Below are 18,791 nucleotides of genomic sequence, written 5' to 3'. Positions count from 1 at the left end.
GATGATGAATTCCCACGTCTCCAACGACTTTCTTCAAACTTCTGTTTAAGGGATGGAATTCTTATGAAATACATTGACTTAGCCAAGACGCAATGCAGGATTTATGCACCTGTTAAAATCAGGAAGGCTATCATATGGCATTGTCACTCAATTTCAGGCCATGCTGGTACGGATAAAGTTCTCAACCTTATTAAAGAGAGGTTTACATGGGAATATCTTAGGCGAGACATTAGGAGAATTTTACGGTCCTGTGATTTATGCCAGCGGATCAAACCGAATAATTATCTCCTCAAGGAATTTCCCAAATCGCTGATCCCGGAAAAGCTCGGAGAAATAATGGCAATCGATCTGTACGGCCCTTTGCCAAAGGCGACCAGGGGGAACAGACATGTCATTGTAGTTGTGGATGTCTTTTCCAAATATACTATGCTATTGCCTATCCAGAAAGCTAACGCCGGTAACATCTTAAGGAGGCTGAAAAGAAACATCATCCCTGAGATGGGAAAGCCTGAATACCTACTAACGGATCACGGAACGCAATTCACTTCCGTAGAATTCCAACAGGCTTTGGAAGAACTCAACATTCGACATATCATGAATTCTATTAGGCATCCGGAAGCTAACCCTGCTGAAAGAATAATGAGAGAACTCGCGAAATTCTGTCGGATTTATTGCAGTGAACATCACTGGAAGTGGATCAAGGTCTTGCCAGTAATGCAAAAAATTATGAACTCTATTGTGCATGAATCTACTAATGACATTCCTCTCAGCCTACATCACGGGTCAAAACCAGAGCGACCTTGGGACAGAATATTACCAGCCCTACCAAATGCTATTGTGCCGCAACAAGTCAAGATCAACGACGCACTGACCAGGTTAAGACATGCAGCCGCCATCAGAGAACGACGCCAGCGTAATAGGAAGTTCAGAAGACCATTGAATCCTGGAGACCTTATTTTAATACGGAGACCAGCTACTTCCAACCCTGAGAGAAGGATTTACGCTAAGTTCTGTCCACTATTCGTAGGTCCTTACCGTATCCGCACTGTATTGAGAAACGGGGCTTATGAAATTGTAAGATTGGACGGCACTTTCGAGGGTATTTATAACTCAGCCAATTTAAAACAATATGTACCACAGGAAGAGTAAAGCCTGGAAAAGAAAATCCTGCGTATTTTCTTTTCGTCCAACCAAGGGGAAGATGTACCAGGAAGGCCTAGGTCCTGGTCCATATTAATTGAAAGAAATGTTATTTCCAGCATTAAAGATCCGACCGACGTACGAACATCCATGTAAAGAATGTTCCAGTATGTGCCAGACCCTACGAGTACGCTAGGCGGAGTCAAGTGACGTCACCTGTCGCTCGAAGCTCACCTCCCCTAGAGATATTTCTCGAAAGAATTTTTCTTTTAACAGCTTTTTAACACCTTAACCAATTTCAACGGGACAAACGCTGAATTATAGCAAACATCATAAAAGTTAATCCCTGTAAATTTCAAATTAATTCATCAAACGGTTGTTGAGTTATAACAATTTAAAGTCTCAACGAAATTACGTAATTACGGTCACATGGCCGAGAGAGAGCTGCCACCCCTCCCTGCGCTGGTATCTATATATGTCAAGGCCAGATAGCCCGCAAACCAGTACAGTACAGTACAGTACAGTACCGTACAAGGACAAGCAGACAACTGTGTGAGTGAGATAGTGAAGAGACCGGCCCGCGTACAGTATGTTCGCGCAGTCACGGTAGAAGTACTTCCGTCGTATCTCCAGAACGCGAAATTCTATCGCCGATAAAGGACGTCGCACTGCAGTTAGTATGTCGCGTCGCGATTACAATATAATCCTAAAAAGACATTTAAGACTGTAACACGAGTGAACTTATTGGAGTACAAATATTAACTATTTCATTACGTGTGGACTTAGGCAACGTCAAGTAACATTAAACTTCTACAGAGCCTAATACTTAAGAATTACCAGAACTTATTTTTTTCTCTCGAGTATTGCATTATATTTCTTTATTCACGAATGAAAAAGTAAGAACTTTTCTGAGTTAATATAACAGGATTAGCAGAAAATCTAACTTAATGACTGTGTTTACAGACTGTGCTTATCGACTTGCTTTCTTTTTTCTTTCTTCAAGTGTGAACTGTGTGATTAAGAACGTTTCAATAACGACTGTAAATAGTATTTAGTACAGAAAGGACTGTGATTCTTCATACGCCATAAATAGTGTTCAACAGTGTAAGTGATAACCAGTCGCACTAAATGAATTTTCGTGTGCGAAACTCAACAGTTCCAGCTGTCATCACCTCATCGGGAACGTCAACATCGCCGATCCTGATTCTACATGGAACATTCCAGATGTCCATCTTTCGACATTTGGTAACAACAGTTCTTGTCATAAGTGAGTAACAAACTGACTAAACTTTTTCATTTATTCTGAACAGTGAAACTTCAGTGTCGCGTGTGAACAATTTCCATAATTTCTCAAAAGTGATAAATTTAATTTCAATTTCATTTCTCGTAGAAAGACTGTAGGATTTCAAGTGTGCTGTATAACGAGATTGACGAACTGAGAACTGAAAACTTTTAATAATTTCTCATATCCATTTACCATTATAAAAGTGTGCTTAGGTTTAAAAAGACTTTAGGTGGAAATTCACACATATGAAAGACTTTGAAACCAATGATATTTATGCCATTTTTTTTTTCAAGAAGATTATTTTCAACATTTAATTTCAATATAAATTTTGAGTCAACAATCATACCGCAGGGTGAGAAATTAATAAATTGTTTTGAAAAAAAATTATTTACCATCTATTATTCGCTCTGCGAGACTATCCTTCTCTGTATCGGCTCCAAAACCCAGTTCCACTCCCTGAGGTCCTACTCATGCCCCTTGCCCACAACTTTTCCTGGTACAATATAATTAGTGAAAAGTTCCCAGGAATAGACAGTAAGCAGGTTTTATTTATTTATTCATTCATTCCTTTTACTGTGCAAAGTTACGGCTCAAAGCTCTCTTACACTTAAGCACATATTAATTAAAATCTAAAATTAAATCCTAAAATAATTAAAAGGGTTAAAACTAAATAAAGAATGAAAAACGAATTTAGATAAGTACTAACTAAATTAATATTAACCCTTGTTAGTTGCACATGGAGATTTCCTCTGGGACTGTTACACTTCGCATGATAGAATCCGTTGAATTAAAATGGCGAAGCTTTCCACCCCTATACTCTCCTCCTCATTCATTTGGAATCACCCTGTGTGGAATTTGTCGTCGCAGCTTATCTGCTGTGGCAGGGGAGGGACATTTCTGAGACCGTTGTCTGAGCCCGGACGTTTCCTCCGTGGCAGACTAGTAAGCGTGGTTCTATATTTTCTGCATGTGTGTTTTTTTCTTTTCTTTATTACATGTTTACAATTGTGATTTTCTGCTAAAGGTCACTGATAAGTAACACTTAATACATAGTAGGATCAATTCTAAGAAAACATAGCTCTCAGTCACTGCTCTTTTTAAGACCAGATGTTAACACGAAGCAGCTAATAATGATTTGTTTTTCTTTACTGAGTATTTCTTCGAATCCCATGTGTAACTGACCTGAACCTGTATTAGCATTATTCAAAGTCTTCCTCTTGTAAGTCACACCATAACAGTTTTTTTTTAAAAATCTAGATGCATACCTGCCAACCCTTCCGATTTACCTGGAAACTTTCCGGTTTTTAACTCGTCTTCCGATTTTCCAATTTATTTTTACTTCTTCCGATTTTTGACTAATATAATCTCTAGTACGGCCAATACTCTTCCCCTAGAATAAAGGATAAATTCTTATGTGCTTGTGTAATTTACGAAACCTAATTTTCAAGCGTATTTTATGCTTTATTTCGTGAGTGTTTCGTCCGTCGCCTTCGTGTATCGTGTTTCCCGCTCACCACAGCAGCGTGTGCGCTTTATACAGCTGGGGATTCGGGGCGGCAATCGTCCTGCAAGCAAGAGGCTAGCGCGCGCTAACGACTCAGTTAATCGGGACGAAAGAATGAGTTTGTTATTGTGTTGTTCGCGCACTGTTAACATCGTTTCTGTGCGTAGTTTCGTCGGAGTTGTAGGCCACGTGTTTTTCCTTGCATTTCTATGACCGTTTCTGGTATTTTCTTTTCTCGTTATGGCCAAAAAATATGACGAACGTTATCTCCAAGTGCTCAGAGATGCCTATAAATTTCTGTACATTTTACCGGCTATTGAAGGAAACTACCGTATTTTCCCGCGAACCATAATCGACGCCCTTGAATAATTTACACATCCCAATATTTTTTGGTCCAAAGTGGAATTCGACGCACCCACAACTTTGAAGATCCATCACTCAGCTCCGGATGCGTTTCGAAATAAAGATGCCAACTACTCAGGTAGCAGGCTTCCTATTGCGAAAACGGGCATTCCAAATACAGGCAACGTGCTGTATTAGCCGGCAGGAAATCCCACTGCACTAGTTTTACGAGTGTTTCGCGTACGGGACATAATATGATGTCAAAATTGTTTGTCAGTCCACAGTACTCGATTTATACTGCATCATACGAACTTGCGGTGATCAGTTACGCCGAAACATAGTGAATAGAGCAGCGGGCAGCAGTTTTTCAGTGTGCAAATGAAACATGCGCTACCGCAGTAACAGAAGTGCACTTCAAGCGGCCAACAAGTCTCGCAAAGCATTTCGCGGACCAAAAAGCGGCAAGTTTCCGCAAGTAGAGGATTATCTGCTTAACTATATGATTTTGTTACGCAATGTTGGATAAGCCGTTTCTCACAAAATGCTGCATTTTAAAGAATGAGAAATGGCCGCGGCACGTGGAATCATTGTCTCGTATTTGAAGGTTAGCCGAAGCTGAATTAATTTTATGAAGAGAAATGGACTTTCTCTTCGACGAAGAACAACATTATGCCAAAAAGTGACGAATGATTTCAACCATTTTCAGCGCTTTGTGAGTGGGAAGCGTAAAGTGAAGGAATATTTTATCTCCCTTATAGGAACCGCAGGTCAGACGCCAATCAGTTTCCATATACCATTAAGTCGAACAATTGATAAGAAAGGAACGTACAGTGTTATCGCACACGTTACCGGAAGCAAAAAGCAACGATGTACTGCAATGCTTGCTCTAACAGCTGATGGCAGAAAGCTTGCAGCTTACATTGTTCTAAAACGAAAAACAATGCCTAAAGCAAAATTTCCGCGAGTGATCCACGTTCGTATTCAAGAAAAAAGGTGGATGGACACGTCATTCGTACAAGATTGGATACGAACGGTTTGGGGTAATGTAGCAGGGTCCCTCCATCGATGCCCGGCCCTTCTCGTGTTGGACAGGGTTTTTTTTGCCGGTATGTCATTCAGGTCGTATTGTCAGCTCGTAATGGGAAGAATGTTTTCCAGTGTCGGTACTTCAAACCCACGTGTCTAACTTATCTGATGTACCCTATTTGACTTTTCAGAAAAAATCTCACGCCGGAATTTTACGCCAAATGACGATAACTGCAAATGGGTTGAAGCAATTGTGTTTGGATTATATTTGATGTACCAGTATCTTTTAAATGTAAATGAATTGTAAATAATTTGTAAATATCCGATTTCCTTGAATCGTATCAGAAGTTTTCGCCTGTATTTTTCGTCAAAAAAGTGCGTTAATTACGCGAGAATATACGGTATTATGCATTTTGTTGCGTGTGTCGGTGTGACAAATATTATTCGTATGTTAATGTCATAAATGAGAGTGATTAGGTACATTTTCTTGTAACCATTTTTATGTTTTCTTAGTTTAAGATTTTAAATTTAATGGTCAATTCGCATCGTAACTGTAGACAAGTATGCCTTTTATCCTGACCTTTTTTCACGTAGACCTTGGTGGAATATATGTGATGAAATCCTAGAATTAAAAAATCTTCCTATTTTTGGTTTCTAAAAGTTGGCAGGTATGTAGATGAATCGGATGTTTTGAGGTTTTCTTCGGATGAGCGTGAAGATGATGGTTTAGAATTGAGTAACCACGCTTCAGAAGGTGATCAATATGGTAGTAAACTTGTCTTCATTCCAATTTTCAACGTAAACTGGGCTACAAGGGAATTTATGCTCAGTAAGAGATGGGCCTTTATCACTCTTCTTTGACCTCATAAGTATTGGAACAGTAAATGCCTATATAATTTTCCTGGGAAACAGAAAAGATAACATGAACTGGGAGGACACTTTTGAAAAATTTGTCTTGCAAACTTTGTATGAATTTTCGGAAGATGCGACACTGCTTACCCTACATTCCTTTAGATGAAGACAAAAATGAACCACAGTGCTTTGGAAACGCAGACCGAAAAGTAGGCGGTGTGCTTTTTGTACCTGCAAGCAGAAGAGATCTTCAAGAGTCTCGTGAATGTCATACCGAAAGTACCTGTGCTCATAACTCTAATGACGTACTGTGCAGATTTTGCAAACAATGGGGATTCTCAAGAAGATGAGAATTTCCGTGAATGAAATGAAATACTTCATACAAAGCATGAACTTTGGTTCCATATAGAGGAAAGGATGTACTTATGAAGATGACTGAATCTGTGACTGCATTGTGGATTTGTTGCGTTTTTCTTAAGTGTGGAAATTTTGTATTCAATTTTGTACACGAAGATAGGCAAGTGTACATAATTTTCGATTCATTTAGAAAATGTTCCAGAATGTTTTCTTACTATTTTCAATTGTGCAGATTGCTTTATAGTTTGTTATTGCCATTTTTAGTGCAGATTACCACTTAGTTTTCTATTCTAAACTTCCATTTGCTTTCAACATTCCTATTTTAATTTATGGTTTATTTCGTTGGTATGAGATAAACTCCATTGTTATAACATTCTGATGGTTGATTCTTTTCCCTTATTAGCATACTGTTATTTTTTTATTCCTCCCCTGTGAACCATGTGACCTTGCCATGGTAGGGAGGCTTGCACGTCCCAATGTTGCAGACAGCCAAGCCGCAGGTGCAACCTTATCAGATGGGTATCTCTCGAGAGACCAGGCTAATAAATGGTTTATCGAAAGGGAGGTAGCAGCCTTTCGGATGTTACAAAGGCGGCAGTCTGGATGATTGACTGATGTGGTCTTGTAATAATATTAACATGGCTTAGCTGTGTTGATACTGCTACATGGTTGAAAGCAATGGGGAAACTACTGCCATAACTAACTCCTGAGGACATGCAGCTCTCTCTGTATGAATGTTGTTATTCCAGAGGTAAAATAGTCCCCCATTCGGATTTCTGGGTTTGGACTACACCTGGGAGACTGTAATGCACTGGTAGGCCAAGGAAGAGAAGGTAATACAGGAGGAGAATTCAGATTGGGACAAAGGAATGAAAGAGGATGCCAGCTGGCTAACACTTGGTTCAAACACCATAAACAATAATGAATCAAGTAGACTTCATTATGATTAGGCAGAGATTTAGAAATCAGTTGTTGGGTTGCAAGACTTTCCCAGGAGCAGACCACAACCTGTTGGTCATGAAATGCCAGGAACTTGCATACTGACATTCTGCGAGTCGGAGTATGGAATGTTAGCAATTTGAATCGTTCTGGTAGGTTAGAGAATCTAAAAAGGGAGATGGATAGACTAAAGTTAGATGTAGTTGCTATAAGTAAAGTATGTTTGCAGTAAGAGCAGGATTTCTGGTCAGGCGATTGCAGAATTATCAACACAAAATCAAACAGGGGAAATGCAGAAGTAGGTTTAATAATGAATAAGAAAATAGGACAGCAGGTAAGCTACTATGACTGGCATAGTGAAAGGATTATTGTGGTCAGTATAGACACCAAGCCAATGCCGACCACAATAGTGCAGGTCTATATGCCTACTGGTTCAGCAGATGATGAAGAAATCAAAAGAATATATGAAAATATAGAAGATTTAATACAGTATGTAAAAGGTGATTAGAATCTAATTGTGATGGGAGACCAGAATGCAGTGGTAGGCCAAGAGTAAACGAGGGGAAGTAGTGTGTGTTTTATAGGGAAAGAGTGAGAGCGTGGCACATGAACTGGCTGGTCGCCAGAGCTCTTATTATACAACAATTTATGATTATTTGAGGTAAACACGTAGTCTGCTGCCATACCTAAAGCTGTGGTTTACTCATCTTTTGCATCTGAAACTGTGTCTGGATACATTTCTTGGACAGTTGCACTTGTAGTGAGCACCTGATAGAAAGGATGGAAAACATTAGACAATCTTCAGTAAATAAAGCAAGTCCTTTCTCTTCGAGAAAGATATTAGTAAAACTGCATTGTATGTCTTTGGTGGTGTAAGTGTACTGGTTCTTCCTCTCCTTAAAATACTTACTTCTTGAAATGCCCCCTCATCAGGGGTAGTCTTGTAGAAGAGAATGCCCAATTTATCCTTCTTGTAATGTAGCCACTTGACTTACTTCCAGTTCAGCTGCTCACCATTGGTATTAACCTGTCAGTGTTGCAGACGGTGTTCCAATAGTGAGGCAAAGTCAAGGAATTAATTTCCCTGCATTTCTTTGACTATGAATGGCTTCTTCTTTGCCTCCTGTCACATCATCTGTGCCTAGTCATGCGTGTGTTCAGTATTACCTTTAAACTTTCTCTTGCATTTTTCTCTAATACTGTGGTCTATATAACTTTTCATATGTATATGACCGGGCACCAGGAATTTGTGGGCAATGATCTCAAGGGTGGCTGAATCCTGTGACATGACTGTTTTTATTTTGTCCTACATATGTATCAGGAAACATTGTTACATGTGTGACTTCTGCCTTCTCATCATTAGAAATCATACAGGCAGGAATTCCTATTGAGAGGAAGATAACACTGTATAAGCGTGCATAAAATACCCTTTAGAGTGGGGAAAATCATTTTAATCATAACTTGCTGGACATAACACTCTTTACACACCCATAACCATGATTTTAGCAAATCAGTGCAGAAAACATTTCGTATCTTCGAGTATATTTGAGATTGGAGTTAGCGTGGATACCTACTCATTCCTCCACAAGGCATACTTGAAAACTCAATTTCAACACGTTACCCATCCACCCAACCGCCTATTATTTCGACCACACTAGACATTGCATTGGAAAAAAAGTGTTCTTTAAAAGATTGTCAAAAGGCATTAAATTGGTAAATATACTCCAAGTAGGCATGAACCCCGTAAATTTATAAGCACAATAAAACCAATGAAATATTGCTTAAAGGAGCAAAGTCAACAGTAACTTAGAAAACAAAATAGTGTGTAGTCAACATACTTTGTCCTTGTGGCAGCCTCCGCATGGGGGAAGTTTGTAATAATAATTTCCTCTTGTAGCACTTTTCAATTACCTGGCGCATACTGAAAATTTGATCCCGACAGTCCCTTTCTATCTGAAACCACAGTGGTTTTCATCCAACTTACTGTCAAGCATTGATTGTACATTCCCATTTCCAATGCAATGTCTAGTGTGGTCGAAATAATAGGCGGTTGGGTGGGTGGGTAACGTGCTGAAATTGAGTTTTCAAAAGGAGCTTAAAAGCCTACATTTCTGTACATGGGAATAAAATAGTCAAATTTTCATCCCTAGTCATAACACAGCTGGCATAGATGAAATTAGTCTTGAAATGGGGAAATAAGTGGGAAGGCAGAGATGAAATTGCTTCACGGAGTGATAAAATTAGCATGATATGTTAGTTAGGTACCTTCTGATTGGAGGAAAGCAGTAATTGCACCAGTCTGTAAGCAAGGTAACAGAAAGTATTGCAACATACTATCGAGGTATTTCATTGGTCAGTGTTCTGGACAAGGTGTTCACTGGAATTTTGGAAGGGAATGTACAATCAATGCTTGACAGTAAGTTGGATGAAAACCACTGTGGTTTCAGATAGAAAGGGACTGTCGGGATCAAATTTTCAGTATGCGCCAGGTAATTGAAAAGTGTTACAAGAGGAAATTATTATTACAAACTTCCCCCATGCGGAGGCTGCCACAAGGACAAAGTATGTTGACTACACGCTATTTTGTTTTCTAAGTTACTGTTGACTTTGCTAGTGTGCCAGGTAGAAAAATCACAAGGCTCAGAAATAAATTTTCAGTATTGTTGTTCAAATGTTATATAGATGATTGCGGAGTATGATCACTGAACTTCGTATTGCGGCGATAGCGATGTTGTGAAGTCGTGTCCAGCTGAGGCCGAGAGAATCCCATAGCTGTTTCGTAGATATAGAGAAAGCATATGACAGAGTACTGAGGGAAAATATATTAGCCATACAAGGGGATGATGGTTTTAGGGATATATTAAAAGCATTTGACAGTTGGGCTAAAGTGAGAATGGTAGAATGAGTTCTTAGTTTAAGGTACTTGCAGGGGTTTACAAGGCTGTAATCATTCACCTTTGTTGTTCATAGTTTACGTGGATCATCTACTGAAAGGTATAAAGTGACAGGGAGGGATTCAGTTAGATGGAAATGTAGTAAGCAGTGGTTTATGTTGACAACTTCGTCATAAAGGCAGACTGTGCTGAAAGCCTGCAATCCGAAATAGTATCTTGGAAGGTAAGAATAGGTGCAATGGGTATGATACGAAAATTAGCATTTCTGACATTAAGATAATGACAGTAGGGAAGAAAACTAAGAGAATAGAGTGTCATGTTAGGAATAAAAAACTGGAACAGGTAGGTCGTCCAAGTATATACGATCTGTACTCTTCTAGGATGGTAGTGTAGTACCGGTAAGTGAGATTGAATCAAGATTCAGCAAAGCTAATGCATTGAGCACGCAGCTGCAATCGCCAGTATTCTGTAAGAAAGAAGTCAGCTCCCGGACGACGCTTTCTTTACACCGACCTGTTCTCAGACCATCTTTGCTGCACAGGTGTGAAAGCACGGTGGACTCAGGATACCTTATTCGTAAGCTAAAAGTAACAGACACAAAAGTAATAAGAATGATTGCTGGTGCAAACAGGAGTGAACAATGGCCGGATGGTACTTGGAATGAGAATTTAAGGTTAAGTTATGAATGAAGCGGTATGCATAAACCAGCATTGGTGATGGGGTCGTGTGTTGCAAATTTAGGAGAATAGGTTACCTTAGAGAATAAGGGACTTTGTCATATAGAGTGTAAGAGTAACAGACGTAGACAAAGATGACTATGGTTAGACTCAGTTTCTAATGATTTAAAGATAAGAGGTATCGAAGTAAGCAAATTCACAGAGCTAGTTTCAAATGGAGGTTTGTGGAGTTGTTTAGTAAATTCACAAAGGTTTACATACTAAATGCTGAAAGGCATAAGTCTGTAATGAAGGTGGGGATGTATGTAGAATTAGTGTAAAATCGAGACACAATATACAGGGTAATTTTTTAAAATCTTTTGGCGAGTATCCAGGGAACTACATGGAAAGGCAATAGCACAGCCGGGTAACTCATTTGCTGAGAGATGTATTGCTTCATGTCTGGCTGAGGTGATCTAATGCAGTAGTGATAAGTTCCATGACTTCACTGCAGTAGTTTAATTCAACATCTGTGGTATTGAGCTGAAGCACTACAGACCTGATATTTGCTGTCAGAATGCTAACAGAGAAGCACTGGGAATGTGGTAAGAACTTAGTGATTGGATATATGGACATCGAGAAGGCCTACAATAATGTGCCTAGGGAGATAATGTGGTAATGCTTAGAAGGTTTTGGTGTGTTGAACTTCTTGATTGATATAGTAAAAATGATCTATCAAAATTGCTTTAGCTGTGTCCAAGTAGAGGATGGAAGATCAGATTAGATTGGTTTGAAACCAAAAGAGGAATCCAGCAGGGAATTGCCAGGGAATTCATCATTGTCATGGATGAGATCCTAAAATCCATCAACAAACGTTGCAAAAAGCCTAACACTCTAATATTTGCAAATGATGTTCTGATCTGGGAAGAAAATAAAGCAGAAGTGCTGGAGAAACTAAATTTTTGGAGTGACAGGTTTGAAGAATAAGGACTAAACATCAGTATAGGAAAGGCACAGATTCAGACATTTTCCTGGAGGGAACTCTGTTACAATCTGTTTCTGACTTCAAATACCTTGGAAGTATCATTTCAAAAGGTAACAAAATGAACCAAGAAATGCTTAATAGGACTCAAAAGCTTCTCAATTTTATTTTCAAGTGAAAAATCTACTCTTGGGATGATAAAATACCCATAAAGCAACAAAACTGATAAAAGCCAAACAGTACAAACCCACTGTTGCCCGGCATTTAAGAGGACCTGACAGTTTTGCTAGGATTTGGTATTGTAACCGGTTGCTTCAGTTAGTTCATGTTGGGTATGCTGATCCAGAATTTTTTTTCATATTTCAGACAGTTACATTATTTCAACTTCTTATGTTACCCTATCCCAACTGCATCTGTTGAATATGGCAGTAGTAATTATAAGGTTGTATGATAACTGTCTAAATGATTTAATCTTAAACATGGGTAATCAATCAATAAATACTGATATCTCAGAATAAAAGAATTTAAACCAAAGTATTTTGCAATGACTAATATGATATTTTAAATGTGATAAAATTATAGCTGGGATATCTACTTAGTATCTCTGCCCATGACAGGTTATAGCAGATATTTGACTAAAGTAATAAATTTGCCCATAAAAGATTAAATAACAAGATTTTACCAAAGTAGTGTATTTTTGTTTTTCCAATTTTCTCATCAAGTATTACATGTACCCTGTTGATAAGGAATCCTATGTTATTTACCTGTTGTTTGTTGAATTGTCCGCAGGCATGGCAAAACAACTTTGCTACGGCACATAGCATCTCGGGCTTTTGCAATTCCTCCTAGTATAGACATTCTGTGCTGTGAGCAGGAGGTAGTTGCTGATGATCACTCAGCAGTTGAAACAGTTCTCATGGCTGACACAAAGCGAACTTCTCTCCTTGAGGAACTAAAAAAGTTAGAAGCTGAACAAGAGAAAGGCAACATGGAAGTGCAGTCAAGGTTGAAAGAAGTAAGCAGATAAAGTAAACTACACAGACATTACCACCCTAACATTTGTTTCACTAATATAATGATGAATTTGTCGTATCATTATTTTCTCCATTATTACTGGAATTGGTATCAGTGAAAAGAGTTGGTAATGGTTTTTCTTTATTGTACATTTTCTCATCTGAAACATTCTTGTTATTTTGTCGCGCTATAATATTTGTAGAATGTGTATTTATTATGTACAGAATAACAATAATAATGACTAGAATATATGTTGACAAGGAGTTCACATTATTTAGCAGACAATAACTCTATATTATTAGTGATTTAAGCCCACTAGGGAGCGCTTATGACAAGTTCTTTTTCGTGCTTGCTTTCTTTCCCAATACCTCTTGAGCCCTGCTACTTGTTTTTCGTTCCTTTCATGTGAAAGAGATTTGTGGGATTTAACAACCTTTGGTACAGGAGACCACAGGTTTACCATGTTACTAAATTTGGGACAGTCTGAGACATTAGTATCAGAAATCCCAATGGAACAAAGTCTTTTACTTCATTGAGCCACATGCTTCCAGTCTTGTAACTTTTGATGAGTGAGAAGATCTTCGTAAACCTGCCCTTGTCCATTCTCAGAAGGTGCCCATAAAACTTCAGCCACGTATGTTGTATACTAGTGTTAGCCGTTTCCAACTGTTTGTACCATTCAAAGTTCACTTTCAGTCGGTAGGTTCCATCCGGGAGCACCCATGAATTTTCCTGAGGATACATCTTTCAACTTTTTCCAGGGTGTTAAGTGGTGCGTTTCCTGTTCATCACTAAGGTCTCCACAATATAAAAGAACTGGAGTCTGACAACAGTTTTGTATTGGCATATTTTGGCATTCTTTGAAATGTACTTCTTGTTGTAACGGTTTTGCTACAGTTGGTATGCTGTGTTGTACATTGAGTTTGGCACATCTGTCTTAAGATGGAGGTTCTGTCTCTACCATTGAGGGGGACTCATTCACCAAGATACTGGAATCTATTGACTTTTCCAATCCTTCCACAGATTGTCGTCTAAGGGGCTTTCCCGAGGTGCTTGTTCTCTAAGTATTTGGTCTTTTCGTATGATATTTGTAGTCCTGTCTTTGCTGCTGTCTCGTGTAGTGATTGAACAGTAACTGCAGCATATTTAGAGTTGTTCGTTAGGATCGCGATGTCATCAAAAAGGGCAGGCTGTTAATCTCGATCTTCTGTGTTCTGGCTCCAATGGTAACCAGATTGATTCTCAGATTGTTTAGTGTAAGTTTCCAGATCTTTATGACCTTGTCGGGCACCTGGTTGAAGAGAATAGGTGAAGAGAATAGTTCTCCCCTGAATTTTAATTTGGAGGAGATGTCAGTGTGAGTGTTCGATGAGGGTGCATGTGTTATAATCGACTCCTTGTTCTTGCTGCACTGAGAAGTGTTTGGTGGTCAGTAGTCATAAGCCTTTGTGAAGTTGACAAATATATTGAGACTTCCAAAAGTTATATTCTGGCACTGAATTCATGTTAATTTTATCCCAGTATATTTGCAGCCTGTTTTACTATTAACCCTTTCGACTCAAATTATTTGTAAGTCGTGATTTCTCCCAGCTCGTATTTATTTCTGTTAGCATTCTTTATATTTTAAAACCTGGTATTAAGTACAGGTTGTAACAATATATACAGGAAGGAACTACAAAATTAATGAATGTATGGTATTTACATGACACAAAATAATGTTTTTCACTTTCTTAACAATGTGTATTGAGTGTGTGGAAGCGTTCAAAGCAAATGCCTGGATGGAGCCCTGGTTACTTTTCACAGGTTTTACAGAAGTGGTCTGTCTTTCACTTCCCTCCAACAATTTTCCTTCCACTGCAAACCTTACAATCCTTAGTTTTTCCTTTGGGATGGGGGTACAGCAGGTGCAGCTTGCTGTTCACCTCTCTTCTTCATCTGTTGAGAAAGGTCTTCCCTTTTTCCTGTTTTGTGTGTTCTGCACATTTCCTACAAGTTGCCTTACCAAGTTTTTCCTGAACTTCAGATGGGTCATTCCATTGTTACCTTCTTTGAAGAATAGGAAGGCATTCACTATTGTGATCTCCAGAAGCTAGAAGAACATTTTTCTCCACCACTTCACTGACTTGCGTATGAGTAGGTATGAGCTAGCATAGTGGTCAGAAAGATACGCCCCCCATGTATTGATTATAAGCACATATGACAGTAGGTTTCTCTACAATTTACTCGGCACCTTGACGTCTTATTCTTTGCACAGGCTGAGTGGAATTGTCATAGAATGTGGACAGCATAGCAGTAACCCATTTGTCCTTCCAAACCAAGCATGAAGTGTTTTCTGTTCGGAGTGCAATAATGTCATGTTGTTTCATTATTGTGGCTTTTCTCACTTGTAATGGCAGATCTCTCCTATTTACCATTACAGTGCCTGTAATGTGGACCTTTAGTTTCAGTAGCTTAGCTGCAAGGTCGTAACTACTATAGAACCGGTCCGTAAAGACGTGAATCCTAGTTTTGTTGGTGGCTTGCAAAACATTTGTAACCAAACGATTAACTATCCTGCAAGTGAAAGGTAAATCGGGGGTAACAAGCGATTGTGTGGTTATTGAACCATACTATGCAGCTACCGAGCTCGATAGCTGCAGTCGCTTAAGTGCAGCCAGTACCCAGTATTTGGGAGACAGTGGGTTCGAACTCCACTGTCGGCAGCCCTGAAGATGGTTTTCCATAGTTTCCCATTTTCACGCCAGGCAAATGCTGGGGCTGTACCTTAATTAAGGTCACGGCCGCTTCCTTCCCATTCCTAGACCTTTCCCGTCCCATCATCGCCATAAGACCTATCTGTGCCGGTGCGACATGAAGCAAATGGAAAAAAAAAAGTCCAGTACTCGAGTCTGGCAGTACATAAATACGGTTGATAATTACATCATTAAATACCTTCAGCTCTTCTAAAGTCACAGCTTTCCAAGAAAACCAGATAGATCTCTTCTGAAGTGGAGTATTTTGCTGTATTTTCATTTTTGTCTCATGGACAATGGAGGTTAGCAACTGATCAGTAAAAAATAGCTGCCAGTACTCTACTTCAATTTTAGGTCTATTGCAACGACTAACCTGTAAGGAAATTTGGGCAATCCTGCATCACCCATTCTCCACGATCTCCAGCACTGTATGACCGGGACCGGGGCGAGTCATAATATTATCGCCTTCTCCATGATTTCTTGCAACGCTGATATCAATATCGTCACTTGAATCACTAATAAATATATCACTTTCATCGCCAGATTCAAAATTTTCATCACTTTCATGATCACTGTCATCAAAGCGGAAATAGATGCAAGAATCGCAGCTTTGGTCAGACTGTGCGCTGCCATGTAGCTTCACCGCAACTGCTTTCCACTGCCATGGAAACGGAGCAATTTCGCCGAGCAAAGAGAAACTAAAGCACTCCTATTTGGTTTCTTTCGGTTTCCAGAAGGGACCAGCACTTCCCAAACGAAGTACAAAAGTCCTGGCATGCCAAGTAACCTAGAAACGAACGGCGAAACAGTGTGTTGACTGTGGGTCTACACACAAGCAATAACACTAAGTGACGGCTGTCGACCTCAGTAAATAAGTAAATTCTTTCTTGAATAAAATCACTGTGTCACCTATTCAATACAATTATATTTTGTAGTGATTAAATTCTACATGAAATATAAACACTTGTTAGGGACATGTTTCGCCCTAGTTTTGGGCATCTTCAGCCTAATACTAATCTTAAGGTCAAATCTTAAATCTATTGACATTGGAACTTAATACTAAACTTAAATGAATATCAAATATTAAATACAATGGTCTTATGCTTCTTACATATTTACATAGTTTACAATATGTACATTAACTAAATGCCAGAATTTGTGAACAAGGAAGTACTAAAATAATTATTTTACAATGACTAGAAGACGTTTGAGACGTCTGGATGAAAATTTATGCAAATGTGTACGTATTGGCTAGAGATTGATCACAGCGTGTATTGAGGCTTCTCAAACTTTATGGATGAACATTAGGTTCAAGGTTTTTTCAAAGGTGGTTATGGTTATTATCATAAGTATATTGTTGCAAAACCGGAACCGTGGTTAAATTCGATTGTGTTGGATTTGAATATTCCTTTAGAAAGAAGCATGGTTGGTCGATAATGTTTAATAGGCTAAAGCATGTATGTTGGAAACATGTTGTTGGTATTGTTCATTGGAGCTCACCTGATTAAATTTTGAATTTTGTGCCATTCTTGTCGATTAACATTCCCATTGATGCGTCTTCAACCTTGGGAGGAATTATGAGATCTCTGTAATTATCATGTCGATGTTAGCTGGAACCGCCTGTTCTGGTTGCGGCTGAACGATGCAAACGTTTTCTAGTCATTGTATAATTAAAATAATTGATTGCTTCCTTGTTCACAAATTCTGGCATTTAGTTAATGTACATATTCACGCTGTGATCAATCTCTAGCCAATACGCACACATTTGCATAAACTTTCATCCAGACGTCTCAAACTTCTTCTAGTCATTGTAAAATAATTATTTTAGTACTTCCTTGTTCACAAATTCTGGCATTTAGGTAATGTAAATATGTAATAAGCATAAGACCATTGTATTTAATATTTGATATTAATTTAAGTTTAGTATTAAGTTCCAATGTCAATAGATTTAAGACTTGACCTTAAGATCAGTATTAGGCTGAAGATGCCCAAAACTAGGGCGAAACATGTCCCTAACTAGTGTTTATATTTCATGTAGAATTTAATCACTACAAAATATAATTGTATTGAATAGGTGGGCACAGTAATTTTATTCAAGAAAGAATTTACTTATTGTATCTTCAATACGGAACAAAATGAGATTAGTTACTTGTCGACCTCAGGTCGACACGAGTGGAAAGGGTTAAAGCCTGTTTTAACACATTGAGGATGGACCCCGAACAGAAGCTGCTACCCCATGTAGACCGGATAATTCAAGCCTCTAAGAAAGAAATTACACTGCTGCACTCAAACTACTGTAACTTGAAAAGCATTTAATATATTCACCTCAAACTTGGAACATGTGCTCACTAGGTTGCTTAGTACTGTAGTCTTTACGGTGTGATACCTTTCAAAGCAGTGCTGTTTGTAGCTCCGTTTAAGTCTTTCTAAGCACAGTGTAGTAGGAATACCTTGTTAGTGCCTTTTGTGTACTTATTTTACTCAAATATCCAAGAATTTCTCTTTGCGGTTACTCCCTGTTGAGTGTCGACCATTAATCATTAGAAATATCCATTTCACTATCACCTATGATAACTGATCTGCATATAATTAATCTCAAATATCCATATCCATCAACAATTGAATGCACGGCACTATATTGACATCCATGCTGGAGCTCCCGAGAATAGCTCTATATATCTGATATTATTTTGTTAAATCCATGAAGGTTTAAAGAAGGAAAGATGCAGTGATGTATTCCATGACTACACCATTTGGAACTCATTATCCCACAAAATTATCAAAGATCAAGGAAATATGAGGTACATAAAAGCGAGAATTCTCATAGCCCATCACCTACTGTCAGCTGAGAAATTACAAGAATTTTCAGGGCTTGTTACCCATGTGGTGCATCAGGTAATGAATCCCATGTAAATATTGGAAGACTTTGTCTTTGCAGAAGGCACGTTGACAATTCTCTCTAGGCGCACGAGTAAGGTTACCCGTGTATATAAGTTGTTTTGACAGTTACAATGATCGTAGAAGTGGGAAAAAATGCACTAATATCAATGATCCAACTACTCCATGAT

The 18,791-nt window shown here is 38.7% G+C and overlaps 1 protein-coding gene across 1 annotated transcript in view; it reads left to right on the top strand.

The window, feature by feature from the left end:
- Positions 1-18,791, top strand: part of LOC136858552 (ATP-binding cassette sub-family F member 1) — a 133,043-nt gene that overhangs the window by 47,734 nt on the left and 66,518 nt on the right. The window contains exon 4 of the mRNA XM_067138171.2: positions 12,767-12,992. Coding sequence (XP_066994272.2) covers positions 12,767-12,992 — 226 coding nt within the window. The remainder of the gene's footprint in view (positions 1-12,766; positions 12,993-18,791) is intronic.

This window comes from Anabrus simplex, chromosome 1, assembly GCF_040414725.1.
Source record: "Anabrus simplex isolate iqAnaSimp1 chromosome 1, ASM4041472v1, whole genome shotgun sequence".
Lineage (NCBI taxonomy): Eukaryota > Metazoa > Arthropoda > Insecta > Orthoptera > Tettigoniidae > Anabrus > Anabrus simplex.
Note: the sequence above shows the minus strand (reverse complement) of the source record. Positions and strands in the feature narration are given on the sequence as shown.